Here is a 17430-nt window from a genome sequence, read left to right as displayed (position 1 = left end):
ACATTTATTCAACCCTAATACCTCAATATGCCTAATTTGGTTTCATTTGCTTGAACAATTCTCGAGTAATGCAGAAATTTGTGTTTCATTTGTATGGTAGCACACCCCCCCTTTGAAAGAGAGGTGGAGAGTCTAACCACCATAGAAACATTTATTGCACCCTCAACCCGGCTCCAAAAACCCCTACATACCAATTTTCATGTTGATAGGTTCAATAGTTTCGGAGTCCATAAAAATCAGACAGACAGAAATCCATTTTTATTCATATAGATTACACCATTATATCACTCGCTCACAGTTATCTATTTGTTTATTCATCTATTTTTGTTTTTAGCTGTGAACTTGACAAGCTTCACTTTTCACACATCAATAGTGTATATTCGCATTACTTTTTGCATGTTTGAGAGTTCAATTACACCTTCCATAACATTGCGTTATATACTGCTTCATTACAATAATGAATACCGTTATTGACGAATTTACGTTGGATTTACAGCCAGATTGCGCAGCGAGTAATATGATGATGTTTTGTTTTTTGATATGAAATTCGTTTCAATTTGTTAGAAAAATCTGAATTTTCCTTCAAATTTCCCGGATTCACATATGCTGAAAAGATAAGAAAATCATCATTTTACAATGTGGTATGCATATTATGACTAAATTCAATTAAGTAAACGATGAGTAGCATGTGTTGCGCTAAAAATACTGAAAATCCTTCACGTATCAGCCCCTACATGGTCAATGATATCAGCCGACATAATATGATATCAATTTCATCACCATTATCCACAGTATTCTTAACCAGTATGCATTATCAAACTTAAAATTTTCGAGGATTATCTATGACTTTGGCCAAATCGCGTGTTGAAGCCATCGTAATATGCAAAACTCTAATTTTCGTACCATATACTGACGGCATTTAATAATTGGAATGAATCTAAATAGAAATAAAATGAATCATCACATCTTGCTTTTAAGGGGGGGACCCCGATCTGGAATGTCGAATAAATCGATTTTTTTTTGCATTTTTGGGAAGCTTATACCCTCAGAAATGGCCGCCATTTCATTCTTTTTCATTATTTTTCGACCTTCCAGACAGGGGTCTCCCCTTAAGTACAATAAACAAACATCATCACTTTTGTGGTTCTGAGCTCTAATGTATGTGTCGCATGATCTGATTCAGCTTTGCGTAAATTCGTCAATACCGCGTTACCTAAACGAAAACTTACCGTTCCTTACTTACCGTAGGATGATAGACATATTTAATTGAAGCCAATGAGCTGGTCTAATAGAGTATTCGTGAAAACATACGTTCTTAGTTTCGTAATTATTGATTGTATTTTTTTTTTTTTTTTTTTATTAATTCGTTTATTTTTGCAGGCTCAGTAACTTAAGTTTAAAGGAGCCGAATTCTTAAATATAATTTTAAAACTATATATATAAACAATTTTCTTACATCTATGGTTAGTAAGGTGGAAAACCGATTACTCGCGGTGTACTCGAGTTTAGAAGGGTGACATATTTTTAGGAGAAGGATGGGGTATAAGAAAACTGTAACAATGTTGATGAACACTCAATTCTTAAATCTGTTTGTATATCTATAGTGTTTTTACATTTCAACTTATTATACTATTTATAGCAAGGGGACGAATTACCCGCAAAGGAAGGAAAGGAGGGTATAAGGACATAGGGACAATCACACACGAAGATCTATAGCTTTAAGGAAAACATATATATGGGACATGTAATCAAGGTCTAACCGAGCCAACACATCTCTCACCGGCACATTGGGCTGTCTTCCTCGGGCCCGAAGGGAGTTTTCTAAATTCGATCTGGCGACCAGATACACCTCGCACGACCAAACAACGTGCTCGATGTCGCGATAACCTTGGCCACAAACACAGAGATTGCTGCTGGCAAGATTGAAACGAAAGAGTAGTGCATCTAAAGAACAGTGATTGGACATGAGTCGGGAGAAGGTGCGAATAAAGTCCCGACTCAAGTCCAGACTTTTGAACCACGGTTTGAGGCTAACCTTAGGGATAATCGAGTGAAACCAACGGCCCAATTCATCTTCATTCCACTTGCGTTGCCAGTTAGCGATGGTATTTTTGCGGACTAAAGAATAAAATTCATTGAAGGCGATTTGACGCTGATAAATATCGCCTTCAATTGCACCTACCTTTGCTAATGAGTCAGCCCTCTCATTACCCGGAATTGAGCAATGAGAAGGGACCCACACAAAGGTAATGACGTAACAGCGTCTGGATAAAGCACTCAAAATTTTTCGTATTCTCTCAAGGAAGTACGGCGAGTGCTTTTCCGGCCTCACTGAACGGATAGCTTCGACAGAACTAAGACTATCCGTTACAATGTAATAGTGTTCAACAGGTCGTGAGGCGACGCTGTCCAGCGCCCAATGAATTGCTGCCAATTCAGCAATATACACTGAGCAAGGATTCTGAAGACTGTGTGAGGTGCTAAAAAATTCGTTGAACACTCCAAATCCTGTGGACTCATTTATAGTGGACCCATCAGTAAAGTACATATTATCACAATTGATACCCCTATATTTTTCATCGAAGATCGTTGGAGCGATCCTCGATCGTTGGTAATCTGAATATCCATGGATATCTTGCTTCATGGACAGATCAAAATTCACAGAGGAATTGATGTAGTCAGGGAAACAAACACGGTTGGGAATATACGAAGAAGGATCGACCTGCATGGAGATGAATTCATGATATGAACTCATGAATCCGGAGTGAAAATTTAGCTCGATCAGCTGCTCAAAATTTCCGATCACCAATGGGTTCATGACCTTACACCGGATGAAGAACCGAAGAGATAATAATTTGAAGCGATCTTTTAGTGGGAGTAGGCCTGCCAAAACCTCGAGACTCATGGTATGCGTTGAGGGCATACATCCCAGAGCAATACGGAGACAAAGATACTGAATTCGCTCGAGTTTAATGAGGTGTGTTTTGGCAGCTGATTGAAAACAGAAACTGCCATACTCCATCACTGAGAGAATAGTTGTTCGATACAACATTATAAGATCTTCAGGATGGGCTCCCCACCAGGTGCCGGTAATTGTACGGAGAAAGTTTATTCTTTGTTGGCATTTTTTACTCAGATACCTAATATGGGCCCCCCAAGTACATTTGGAGTCGAACCAGACCCCAAGATACTTGAATGACATAGCATGAGTGATCGGTTTACCCAAAAGTTGAAGCTTTGGTTTTGCTGGTCTATGCTTCCTAGAAAAAACCACCATCTCTGTTTTCTCCGTGGAGAATTCGATCCCTAGCCCAATGGCCCAGGTTGAAAAATTGTTCAAAGTATCTTGTAAGGGTCCTTGCAGGTCGGATTCGTTTGATCCTACGACAGACACCACTCCATCATCTGCAAGTTGTCTTAGGCTGCAATTTTGTGTAAGGCAATTGTCGATGTCGCTTACATAGAAGTTGTACAAAAGGGGGCTTAAACATGAGCCCTGGGGGAGGCCCATGTAAGAGAACCGACTTACTGCCGAATCTCCGTGAGAAAAGTTCAAATGTTTCTCACAAAGCAAGTTATATAACATATTATTCAATAGAGGCGGCAGACCCCGAGAGTGTAATTTGTCTGACAAAACCTCTATTGAAACAGAATCAAAGGCCCCCTTTATGTCCAAGAATACTGAAGCCATTTGTTTTTTTTCGGCGTAAGCCATTTGAATTTCTGAAGAAAGCAACGCAAGACAATCATTCGTCCCCTTGCCCCTGCGGAACCCATATTGTGTATCTGAGAGTAGGCCATTCGTTTCAACCCAACGATCAAGGCGAAACAAGATCATTTTCTCCAACAATTTCCGTATACAAGACAGCATTGCTATTGGGCGGTACGAATTGAAGTCGGACGCGGGTTTTCCGGGTTTTTTAATAGCTATAACTCGCACTTGTCTCCAATCATCTGGAACAATATTATGCTCCAGAAACTGATTGAATAAATTCAACAAGCGATGTTTCGCCACATCAGGGAGGTTTTTCAGCAAGTTGAACTTAATTCTATCCGATCCCGGAGCAGAATTGTTACAAGAAAAGAGAGCAAGAGAGAATTCTACCATCGAAAACTCGGAATCAAGATCGTACCTATCTTGTGGTATACCTCGAACAATTTTTTGCACAGGTGCGGAATCAGGACAAACCTTCCGTGCAAAATTAAAAATCCATCGTTGTGAATATTCCTCGCTTTCATTCGATGAAGAGCGATTTCTCATGTTTCGAGCCACTTTCCATAATTTTTTCATTGACGTTTCTCGTGATAAACCTCCCACGAAATTTCGCCAATAAGCACGTTTTTTCCCTTTGATCAAATTTTTGAACTGATTCTCAAGGGCTAAATACGTTTGAAAATTTTCAGGGGTTCCACGTTTCCGAAAAGCTTTAAATGCATTCGATTTATCCTGATAAAGCTTGGAACATTGGCTATCCCACCATGGATTGGGAGGCCTTCGACGAATAGTGGAGCCTGGGATGGGTTTCGTTTGAGCGCGAACCGCGCTGTCATAGATCAAACGAGAAATGAAGTTATACTCCTCCAATGGAGGCAAACCATCTCTGGAATTGATGGCTAGAGCAATCGCGTCCGCATATTTTTTCCAGTCAATGTGTCTTGTGAGGTCATATGCCATGTTTATAAATTCTGAAGAATTCGACCCAATGGTGATGGAAATTTTGATTGGCAAGTGATCACTACCGTTGGGGTCCTGGATTACATTCCACTTGCAATCTAACGATAGTGAATTCGAGCAAAGCGAGAGGTCAAGAGCACTTGGTTTAGCAGGAGGTTTAGGAACACGTGTTGTTTCCCCAGTATTCAAAACGGTTATATTGAAGCTGTTACAAAGGTCATATATCAACGATGAACGATTGTCGTCGTACTGTTCCCCCCAGGCAGTTCCGTGAGAGTTGAAGTCTCCCAAGATCAATCGTGGCTCAGGAAGAAGTGAGCACATGTCAACAAGTTGCTTGCGGCTAACCGCAGCTCTCGGAGGCCAATACAAGCTGACAATACAGAGGTCTTTGCCTCTGATGTTTGCATGACAAGCAACAGCTTCGATCCCTCCAATAGGTGGAAGGTCAATTCGAAAAAATGAGTGGCACTTATTGATCCCCAATAGCACCCCTCCGTATCTGTCATCACGGTCCAAGCGTATAATATTAAAATCGTGGAAAGAGAGATCATTTTGAGAAGAGAGCCAAGTTTCGGAAAGAGCAAAAACATCACAGTTGAAGTTATGAATTAAAAATTTGAACGTATCCAATTTAGGTATAAGACTACGACAATTCCACTGTAAAACAGTGATATCTCCGACCTCTCTATTTGAATTAGACATCAAGAGAGATAATCATTGCAAGGAGGGGCCATGTTTGCATCAATTGTTGCAGAATTGTCTTTAATACTGGAAGCATTGAGATGACAATGGTTCTGATGGAGTCGGAAACATTAAAACACGTGAAGATTTGATCCACAAGGACAGTCAACTTTATAAATCCCGATTGGGAAGTTGAGCTGGACGCAAAAAAAGGGACATTTGGGGTTTTTGATGTCCCCTCGGGTGCTGGGTCGTTCGAAGGTGAACTATTCCCACGGAAGCCAGGAGAAACCTGATTTGGCTTGTCCGCTGCACTCGATTTTTTAGGCAAGCTAACAGGGGTTTTCACCGGGGGGACTTGTTCTTGAAATTTGGGAGTGGTCACATTTTTGCGCCGGGGATTCCCTTTGAAAATACACGGTGTGCCCCCGCTAGCTGTGTCCGCTTCCATTTCGTCAACTGGCAACGTGGAAAAGGTATTGTGTGTCGATATTGATTGTTGTTGTTGTTGGGCCAGTGGAGAAGCGCCCTTCAAAATTTCCGCAAAAGTGCGCTTCGAGCGTTCCTTTAAAGAGCGCTTCTGTTTCTCCCAGCGACTCTTGTAAGTTTCACAAGCTGAGAGCACATGTGGGGTCCCCCCACAATATGGACACTTATGCTCAGTCGCACTGCAAGATTCGCCCACATGTTGCTCTCCGCAAGTTGCACAGCGCTCCTTGTTGCCACAATAAGCTGAAGTGTGGCCGACTGACTTGCATTTTTGGCAAGTCATGGGCTTTGGCACGAAGAGTCGCACCGGTAGCCTCAATTTGTCCACCATAACGTAGTCCGGGAGAGCGGAACCAGCAAAAGTTACTCTAAACGAGTCGGACGGCGTGAATTTTGTTATTTCCTTTTCTTGGGAGACTTTACCGAGTTGGCGACAGTCCAAGATTATGACTTCCGCCGAAGGGAGCTTCTTGAACTTGCCAACTCCTTCACTTCTAATTTTTTCGCACGTCAGACCCGTTTCAGTTATCACCCCCCCGATTTCTACGTCATTGGAGGGAATCCATACGCGATATTCGAGGATGAAATGCTTATCAGCAACAATCTCGTTTGCATCCTTCCGTTCAGACACGACAACTCGTAATTTGTTCGGTCTGACCTTGAAAATTTCTTCTACGGAAGTGTATCTGGTCAGATCTTTCATGATCTGAATCACGTTAAGGCCTTTTCCATTTGGTTTTGGCCGGAAGAAAACAACCCACGGGCCAGTTCCAGGTGCATCTTCTGGATAGACTCTGATACGTGGAGCGGAGACAACAGAGGGAGAAGACGAGGACGAGGATTGAGTTGTAACGGTAATATCAGAAGGAGGAAGCGAAACCGAAGAAGGGGGAGGGAGAGTGGGAGTATTGGAGGGCTGAGGAGGGAGAGTGGGAGAATCGGAAAGTTGGGGAGGGAGACTTGCGAGTTTTTTCGAGGGGGGCTTAGTAGGGTGAGTTGACTCGTCCCCGGAAGAGTTATCGCGTTTGAGTGCTCTTCCTGTTTCCTTTTTCATACATAAGGGGGAGTCACTTGTTTCCATGTCGGAGATCTCCATATAAGGAGACTCCCCACCACCCTCTGCCATTACGTGGAACTTTAATTCTAATTATGATTTTTGTATATAATATATAGAAAATAATAATGAAATAAAAATAATGTAAAAAACAAAAAAAAACTATATCTTATAATTATTTTTTTATGACTATACCTAAATTTGCACACAGTGCGTATGATTCAATGACTGCTTCCGCTGACCACGCTCTCCACACTATCGTCAGTGTATTGGTGTCGAACGGGCAATCAATGCCGATGCACGAACAAAAGATTACAGCGCTCGCTGTGGAATAATTTCTCCTCTCGTTGACTGAGATTTGCTAGCGCACTCCACTTATTCACGTATGTGGTCCGGTGCACGCAGTCGGGGCGCGTTTTCGCTTTCGTGTACGGAACGCACCACTGGCTAACTCAATTCACCAACTCAATTGTTCTAACACAGTCTGATGCGAAAGAAAAGAAACCACAACAAAAGAAACCACTTCGACTTAAGAAAGAACGATGATGGACGTTTTCGTTCTAACCACCGCAGGAGCTATCAATAAATACATCCGATACGAATGACTACCGATTACCGAATGATTGATTGTATTTGTTCTTAATAGTTTTCATGGTCTCGGGACCAAGGGCACAATATTTTTTTTCGTATTTTTTCTTGAAAACTGAGGTTCTTTTACATGATATATCTAAAAATCAGAAAGGTGTTCCTCTCGTTTTTGATTTCTGATTCTCTGATTTTTGTTAATGTTTTCTGAAAAAAAAACTGCCTTCGACAAAAAATATTAAAAGAAATTAAAAAATATATAATAAACACAGTTTTCATGGTCTCGGGACCGAGGGCACTATTTTTATAAGGCAGGAAAAATTAATACAAACTGGCGGTTTTTGGAATCACGCCTAGAAGTAATGCTTTTCCAAAACAAAACCGTGCCAACATAAATTTCCATCCATTTTTGTCTCTCGGAGGTTTTCCGAACCCAAGTTGGATTGAATTATGGATTCACAAAAAAATAGTTTGGTTCTGTGCCAACATCATACGATACTTTACAAAACACAAAGCTAAGAAATTCAAACGAAGATATCAAAAATAAACTTAAAAAAAAGCAATTCAAATTATGAAATTGAAATAAAAATTGAACAATTCGAAGAAGAGTGGGAAAATAAGGAAACAAAAGTAAAAGTAAAGGTGAAAAATCATGGAAACAAAAAGAAAATAACGAGAAGTGCAACGTAGATGAAAAAAGAAATATTGAGCATCATTTAACGGACAACAAATTGGTAAGAGATATATGGCAAAAATAATTCAAAAAACAAATGAAGAAGAAATAAAGCGAAAATAGAGAGGAACGCGAAAAAAGTCGGGAAATTTTTAATTAAAAAAAGGGCGAACAAGAGCAAGAGCAAAAGCAAGAGCTTCCTAAGTTCTAAATCAAAATTAAAGGTAGGAATATTTTCATTCGTATTTCAAGCTTCCCCATTCCGTATACTTAACATTACTTTTTAATATTTTACGTTAATCTGTGGTATTTGATCTTACTTCGTTCCCTTCTTGTTCGATCAACTTTTTTCAATTGGTTGTTTGTTGCATTTTCAGTGCATATTATCTATATGTTGCTGTTCATTAGACTCTTTAGGTATGTTGTTTCGTTTTCCTCTGGTTTCTATTTTCTGGATGGAAGCAAAAAATGGGATAATAAAACTTATAATGTTTTTTCCTGTGTTCCTTCATACCTGCGACCATAGTAATACTAGTAGAATAGTAGTAGCAATAGTAGTAAAAATTCAAAACTAATAAAGAGAATATATCAAGAATAAGGAAGATGAAAATTCGGAATATAAAATCGAAATACAAAAAAAAATTGCTGTTGATTAGACTCTTTAGGTATGTTGTTTCGTTTTCCTCTGCTTTCTTCTTTCTTGATGGAAGCAAAAAATGGGATAATAAATCTTATAATGATTTTTTCTGTGTTCCTTCATACCTGCGTGCTCCACTTAATTTTATTCTTCTAAAGTCCAAGTTTGTACATTTAATTTCTTCGAAGCATTCGAAGCATTCATGAAACGACCAAAGTAATACTAGTAAAATAGTAGTAGCCATAGTAGTAAAAATGCAAAACTAAGAAAGAAAATATATCAAGAATAAAGAAGATGAAAATTCGGAATATAAAATCAAAATACAATAAAAAAGTTTTTGCTCTTGCTCTTGCTCTTGCTCTTGCTCTTGCTCTTGCTCTTGCTCTTGCTCTTGCTCTTGCTCTTGCTCTTGCTCTTGCTCTTGCTCTTGCTCTTGCTCTTGCTCTTGCTCTTGCTCTTGCTCTTGCTCTTGCTCTTGCTCTTGCTCTTGCTCTTGCTCTTGCTCTTGCTCTTGCTCTTGCTCTTGCTCTTGCTCTTGCTCTTGCTCTTGCTCTTGCTCTTGCTCTTGCTCTTGCTCTTGCTCTTGCTCTTGCTCTTGCTCTTGCTCTTGCTCTTGCTCTTGCTCTTGCTCTTGCTCTTGCTCTTGCTCTTGCTCTTGCTCTTGCTCTTGCTCTTGCTCTTGCTCTTGCTCTTGCTCTTGCTCTTGCTCTTGCTCTTGCTCTTGCTCTTGCTCTTGCTCTTGCTCTTGCTCTTGCTCTTGCTCTTGCTCTTGCTCTTGCTCTTGCTCTTGCTCTTGCTCTTGCTCTTGCTCTTGCTCTTGCTCTTGCTCTTGCTCTTGCTCTTGCTCTTGCTCTTGCTCTTGCTCTTGCTCTTGCTCTTGCTCTTGCTCTTGCTCTTGCTCTTGCTCTTGCTCTTGCTCTTGCTCTTGCTCTTGCTCTTGCTCTTGCTCTTGCTCTTGCTCTTGCTCTTGCTCTTGCTCTTGCTCTTGCTCTTGCTCTTGCTCTTGCTCTTGCTCTTGCTCTTGCTCTTGCTCTTGCTCTTGCTCTTGCTCTTGCTCTTGCTCTTGCTCTTGCTCTTGCTCTTGCTCTTGCTCTTGCTCTTGCTCTTGCTCTTGCTCTTGCTCTTGCTCTTGCTCTTGCTCTTGCTCTTGCTTGCACGGTTTTCCGAACCCAGATTGGATTGAATTATGGATTCCTTGATTTTTTATTTTTTTTGTTTGACTCCGTGCCAAAATTTTCTGTTACCAAAATCGTACGATACTTTACAATATACAATACTCTGGATTCTTTTTTCACGCGATTTTTTTGCGTTAATTCATTTTAGGCGAGAGCGTTTGCTGTGGTTGTGACGAGCGCGTCGGCGATTCTCTCAAAATTAGGCGTCTTTTTTTAAAGCGATTTCATTTTCTGCGCTCACGCATCAGTCGCGTAAAAAGGAATTCAGTGTATATGGAATTTAAAAGAATATAAAAAATATGAAAAATATACTTAAATATCCCGGAATTTTTTTTACGCGATTTTTTCGTGATTTTATTTTACGCTATTTTTTACGCGATTCTCTTGCGTGTTTTTTGACGCAATCTTCTTGTAATTACGCGATGTGGCTCTGCCTACCATCGCTTAGCCGGGAAGAGAAAGAGAAGAAAAGCGCGCCGATGATGGGGTTATCTTTTTGTACGTGATTCTCTCGAAATGCTGTGATTTTTTTACGCTATTTGCTCGAAATCATCACGCATCAGCCGCGTAAAAAATAATTTAGTGTACAGCTTTTTAAAATATGAAATCGAAATAAAAAATAGACATTTCGAAGAAGAGATGGGAACTAGGAAAACAAAAGTAAAACCAAAGGTAAAAAATCATGGAAACAAAAAAAACATAACGAAAAGTGCAACATAGATGTAAGAAAAAAATATTTATAAATATTATAAATATTTATATATATTATTTTTATATATATAAAAATATCATTTTTCGGACAACAAATTGGAAAGAGATATATTGCAAAAATGATCCAAAAAAATTAAGGTTTAATGATGCGAAAAAGAAGTCGAGAAGTTTTTGAATAAAAAAGCGGACATTAAGTTCTAAATCATTTTCAAACAAACGTTAAAAACATTATTAGTTTGTATTTTAAGCTTCTTCATTCTATATACTAAACATTATTTTGAACATTATATGTTTATCTGGTGTATTTGATCTCATTTCGTGCCCTTCTTGTTCGATCGCTTGTAGCATTTTAAATATATATTTTCTACCTGTGCTGTTGTTCATTACACTTTTTTGATTTCCTCTACTTTTTGTTTTCTAGAAGGAATCAAAAAATGGGATAATAAATTTCGTTTTTCCTGTATTCCATCACACCTGCATGTTCTACTTCAATTTATTTATTTTTTCTAAAATCCAAGTTTATAAATTTAATTTCGCCGAAGCAGTTTTTATAAAATGTTTATATACATAAAAATGAAAAACTAATACAGCAAACATATCAAGGATAGAAAAAGATGAAAATTCAAAATATACAATCGAAATACAACAACAAATCACATTAGTCAAAGTGATAATTCATTCATTTATTCGAATCTCCAAAAAAAAAAGGATGTGTAAACCAAACCCTTAACTGAAATACAAAAAAAAACCTCGTGAATAAAAATAAATAAATATTAAACAATAAGAATCTAATATTGATTTCTTGACAACTGTTCAATTTTCCTTGTTTGCAGATCGGATGCTGCGGCGCTGACGGCCCGAACGACTACATGGTCCTCCGCCAGCCACTCCCCCTCGAGTGTCGTGACACAGTCACCGGAAATGCCTTCTTCCACGGCTGCGTAGACGAGTTGACCTGGTTCCTGGAGGACAAATCCATCTGGGTCGCAATCATGGCAATGATCCTGTCTGCCATTCATGTGAGTATTTGAGCCTTCCCCCACCCCACTCATGTTCCACTTTTGATGTTTCTTTGTTACAAAGCAACAAACCTTCGAACCGAACCTCAATGGAAGTTCATATCGGGCAAATGTTATTGCCCCATAAAATATTTCCCATTTAATTCCCACGTGTCGTCGACTATCGGCATGTGTAAATGGGAGTTATCGCCCACAGCACGTCCCCACCGGTGGAAAGCGGAGGCAACAACTCATTTTCATAAAACGAAACAAGCGAATAACGACACAACATCCAATTTGAATTGTTGATTCCACACGCGATTGTTCTTTTGCGGGAATTTCCTCCCGCTTAAGATTTTTTTTTTCGTCTTCTTCGCTTCTTTGCTCACATTCCACCGAATGAAGTGGGTGTTAAAGTTTTCCGCCGGGAAGGTGGAGGAAAAAAGTCAGTCTAAATGGGTGAAATATTTCTTACATTTTGAATTCTTCGCCTTCCACAAGCTGCGGAAAACGATTTGGACTCTTTTGCGCGCGAGTTACCCCTCCCCAGTCGTTGATGAAAAAATATCTCAACGCGTACTGAATTCCGATTAGGACCGTTTTTTTTTCGTGGGTTCCAAATACACTCTCTCACCCGGCAAAGTTAGCTCCAAACACCCTCGAAAGGTTCTCGAAAGCGAAAGCGGAAAAGCGGAAAGAACGAACTAAGGATGTAAATAAAAATCCGACTCACATAAGCGCACATGTTGCTGTAGAATCAATCTTTGTTTTGTACACACACGCACCCTTCCCCCCCCGTCCGGTTTCCTTCCACATCGAAGGCGCTTAAGGAAGCGGATTTCAGCAGCATCCCTTCTTAATATTCCACCCTTCTCGGGGCTGCAAATTAACTCTTCCTCTCTGCGCGGCAACGGCGGTGGGTTCCTTCCGTTCCGTTCACCAAATGATGTTAAATTAATTGCGTTTTCGACTTGTGTTAGCCTTCAGCAAAGTCAAAAAGAAAAGAAAAAAATGAGAATCGAAAGAAAAATACAAGGGACGGAAAGAGCCGATTTTCCACGAGACGCCAATCCCCGGAAAGCAGAAGCGCTTAATAAGATCCGATTTTGGGCACACGGGTATCAAAACAGTGCCAGAAAAGAAGGGCTTCTTCCTTCCACCTTCCGTCAGTAGTCTACGGGAAGCAAACGGATGAAGCTGAGAAGCTATCGGAAATACGGATGCCTCGAGCCGCCAAAAAAGAAGCGATCTGCTCGTCGTTTTCACATCGCTCCCTTTTTTTTCGATTGAACTTGTTGCATTTGTGAAATTAAATTCCGAGCCGGGGATCCTCGAGCTGCTCGCCTAATGGTGGGTGGCGAGATGTATTTGTTCGATTCCGTCCGCCCTGAATTCGATTTCGAGGGCCTATCGCACGGTTGTGTGTGATATCGTTCCGTTTTTTTTCTTCTGCCGGGTGCTAACAGAATAGAAAACACACAGAGAGAGAGGAGAAAAAAATGAATGAGCACACAGAAATTGAAGCCCTCGTAAAACAAGCTTTTAGGAATTGGGTACGGGGATTGGATAACAGTTTGTATTTTTTTTTCTCTCGCTTTTCCGAAACTCACCGAATGTATGTTTGTACGTGTCCTGATGGAAACAGATCGTTACACGTGCTTTCAAAGAACACATCAAAGAACGGCATTTGTTGATCGCGCTACGATTCGTTTGGGCTGTTTTTTGTCATCATGTGAAAAACACGGTGTCCCATCGGAGGAGGCATAAACATGGTTCATTCACTAGTTAATAGCAGAATTCATTGGGTACGGGAAATCCTGGAGAGTGCCCAACTCGTTTGATGTTTGGGGGTATAAATGGGTCTCTCGGAGGCATCTTCGAGTGTGCGTCTCCTCATTGGATCGGCAATCAAGAAGCTTTCATATCCTTTCGGAGAGCAAAACATGTTTATTTGCTGGCTGTTCTTGACTTCGGACTATCTTTGGGATATTAGGCATTTGATTTCAACACAAGATGGGAAAAAATCAAGTTGTTGTTGTTTCTGGCTGGAATATTGCCTCCCGTTAAAGCCCCAGCCATCGGAACATTGTTTCTACTAACCTACAATTTTCGAATTTCATATAATCTTTTTTTGATATTAAAATGGGAATTACGAATCTGAAAACAAAATTCGGAATCCAAAAGTATAAGATCCAGGGGCTTATAATACGTTTAACTTCCTTATTAACACGTTAAGCTTCTCCGTCATACAACAATTCCACCGGATAAGAGTATGATATATATTATCTGCGCTTTTTATTCCAGTCAGAAGAAAATCTCAACGAGATTTGACCGGAATACAGCCAAATTTTCGATCAAAATAAACCTAAAGGTGAAGTTTTATCGTAGACCGGCTAAAGTTTATTGTACTGACTTTCTTTCTTTAACTTTTCGTTAACTTTTTTAACTCAAGTTTCGTTGGAATTTTGACTAAATGCAAGCTGTATTAGTAACAGTTAGATAACTGTTTGGAGTTTATTTTTATTTAACTCGCTTATGTTTTGTTAATTTCGAATTTTTACTATAATCATTGCCTCACACAATGACAATGACTTCAACCATTTTGAACTTTCATTTCACTAAATGTTCGAACTTGACCAGAATTCGTTTATGCTTGATAGAAACATTGTTCACATATCCTCAAATTTTGAATCAAAGGGCCTGGCCAGGTAAGGGAGTAAAAAATGCCCCCAAACCAAATCACTAGCTGTATGGCAAATATTGTATAGGATATTAAATAAGAAATTTTGACGGTTTATTTGAATCCCTTTGTGGTTTAACATAGGATCTATAGTGAAAAACGTACTTTTTCGTTTTTGTCACGCCATTCTCAATAGCTTTGAGACAAAAATATGAAAAAAATACTGAAAGTACATAGTACTTAGGTGTATCGATCAATATTTTCAAAACAATTTTTTCATCTGAAAATCAAACACTAAAAGAAATTTTTAATTAATTTTTATTTTAATTTTTAATTAAATTTTATTTTTATAGATTCAGTACTACTCTAGTTTGTATTCAAATTTCTTCCTACGTCTATTTTAGGTATTTGTGATTTTTTTCAGAATTTTTAAAATGTTTTTCGCGGTACAAAAAAAATATATTTTCAGACATTTCGAAATTTTGAAAAAAAAAATATTACTTTGAGACCCAATTTTACTCTAATTTTTATTTAAATGCGATCGTATGTGTTGTCTTTTTCCACATGTAGCGTAATTTTTTCATGAACTTTTAAAAAGAATTGCGCGAAAAAAATTTGTTTTTTGCCTTTGGGCATTTTTAGTTTATTTTGAATTTAGAGATCCAGTACTGCTCTAATATTTTTTAAATTTTGTTTTACATATGTCTTAATTTTGTCGGCATATTTAGAGCATTACGCTGTACAAAGTTTTTTTTCTCGTATGTTAAAATACATGAGATTATCTCCACATTGGATTTAAATGGTTTACCAAATTCATAGGAGTCAGCAGTACTAGGGATTGCATTACCAAGCCAAAATTTCAATAACCGGTTATTGACTTACTTTAACATACTTTAAAATTCCCAATTTTCTTGAAGAAACGGTTTTTATTTAAAATGATTAGTTTATAAAAAAAAACATTTTGCAGGTTTTTGATGGTGAATTTTTTTACTCCTGCTGTCCAGCTACTGAATCAATATCATCATCGTCAAATTTGATTAAGTCAGGAACAATTTAAAATGCCTGCTTGATCAATGCAGTTCGTGACGTGTGATAGAAGACGCCAAAGTCATAATTAATTGTGTCACGATCACGAGCAGAATAATTATTTATATGCGACAGGGGTGGCCAAACTTTTGGGCATTACGGACGACTAATTGTTCAAATGTCATGCTGCGATCTTCCAACGTTCAAAAAGTCACTAGAAATTGAATATAGTACAAGACGATAAAATAAAGTTTTAACTAGTGTTGAAACGGATAGTAGTTTGGCCGGATACCGGATAACAGATATCCGGCTAGCCTCGAGCCTCAGCCCTTTATAAGCTTATAATTGACTAAGAGAAATGACAGGCAAATATGAGGCAAATGAAGCGTTATATTTTGGAAATAAATAAACACTTTTTTAAATAATGGTTATGAACGAATATTAAATTTTTCGTTCAGAATAAATATCCTATTTAATAGTGTATCAAGTTTTCTACAAGGAATCTGGAACAGTTTTTTTCCTGATAGCAATTTATATCATAATATTAAGATTGTTGTAAGTTGTGCTTAGAATAGTCTTCAGAGATGGTAATCTGAGAGGTACACTTACTTCACTACAAATCAAATCTAAATTATTATGACCGGCGACCGGCGGTTGAAGTAGTTCGCTTTTATATAATTTATTATATCTTTAATACTTTTATTATAGCTTTTATATATTCGACTAGCTAACCCGGCAAACTTCGTCCCGCCCATTTACTTGATTAATTCTCGAGTAATGCAGAAATTTGTGTTTTATTTGTATGGCAGCCACCCCTAAGAGAGGGGGGAGGGGTATCTAACCACCATAGAAACATTCATTGCACCCTAAAGTTTCCATATGCCTAATTTGGTTTAATTTGCTTGATTAATTCTCGGGTAATGCAAAAATTTGTGTTTCATTTGTACGGCAGCCCCCTCTAAGAGAGGGGGAAGGAGTATCTTAACACCATAGAAACGTTTATTGCATCCTAAAACCTTCACATGCCAAATTTGGTTTCATTTGCTTGATTAATTCTCGAGTAATGCAGAAATTTGTGTTTCATTTGTATGGCAGCCCCCCCTTTGAGTGGGGGAAGGACTGTCTAACCATCATAGAAACATTTATTGCACCCTAAAACTTTCACATGCCAACTTTGGTTTCGTTTGATTGATTAATTTCCGAGTAATGCAAAAAATTGTGTTTCATTTGTATGGCAGCCCCCCCTTAGAGAGGGGGGAGGGGTCTCAAAATATCTCGAAAACCTTCCCCGGCCCCAAAAACCCCTACATACCAATTTTCATGTCGATCGGTTCAGTAGTTTCCGAGTCTATAAGAATCAGACAGACAGACAGACATCACTCCATTTTTATATATATATATAGATGTAATTTTACATGTTGTTGCATCAAAAAAGTATCTGTACAGAGACGAGACCGCCCAAAGAGCAACGATTTCACTTCGGTGTTCTGCTGGAAATTCATTATTTCATCATCATCATTATTCATCATAATTTACCACTGGTTAATTTTGAGTACTGTTATAAAGTTAATACTGCTATGAATTGATAATAATTAATATTTAATATATAATAAAATTATAACACATTAATAACATAATAATATTTCTGACATGTGATTACTTATTGATTATTGATTACTTATTTACTTGTGAAAGATTTTTTTTGTTTATTGTCTTATGATTTATCCTAAGTTAATTAGTTTTTTTTTTTTGTAAATCCGGTCACTATCCGGTACTCAGCCGGGTAGCAAATAATGGCCGAATATCTATGGCCGGATGTCCTTTTCATCTCTAGTTTTAACTTTCCTGTACTCGCGCGCAAAATCATAACTCGTATATTCGCGCACGGTGTCACAGACTGTAATTTTGCTATTGTGTTTTTCTAGGCGTGGTGGTGTTTAATTTAAGTAAAAAATATATACATAATTGAATCTTCAAACTCCAGAAAATATGTTTTCTTCAACTTCATTCAGTTTCAATAGTCATTTAATTTAGCTTTTTCAG

General features: G+C 38.5%; 1 protein-coding gene across 1 annotated transcript in view; it reads left to right on the top strand.

Moving 5' to 3' along the window:
- Positions 1 to 17430, top strand: part of LOC129769989 (tetraspanin-2A) — a 197661-nt gene that overhangs the window by 168468 nt on the left and 11763 nt on the right. Inside the window, exon 4 of the mRNA XM_055772544.1 lies at positions 11517 to 11702. Coding sequence (XP_055628519.1) covers positions 11517 to 11702 — 186 coding nt within the window. The remainder of the gene's footprint in view (positions 1 to 11516; positions 11703 to 17430) is intronic.

This window comes from Toxorhynchites rutilus, chromosome 2, assembly GCF_029784135.1.
Source record: "Toxorhynchites rutilus septentrionalis strain SRP chromosome 2, ASM2978413v1, whole genome shotgun sequence".
Taxonomy (NCBI): domain Eukaryota; kingdom Metazoa; phylum Arthropoda; class Insecta; order Diptera; family Culicidae; genus Toxorhynchites; species Toxorhynchites rutilus.
The sequence above is the reverse complement of the archived record's forward strand: the minus strand, read 5'-3'. Positions and strand labels throughout refer to the sequence as shown.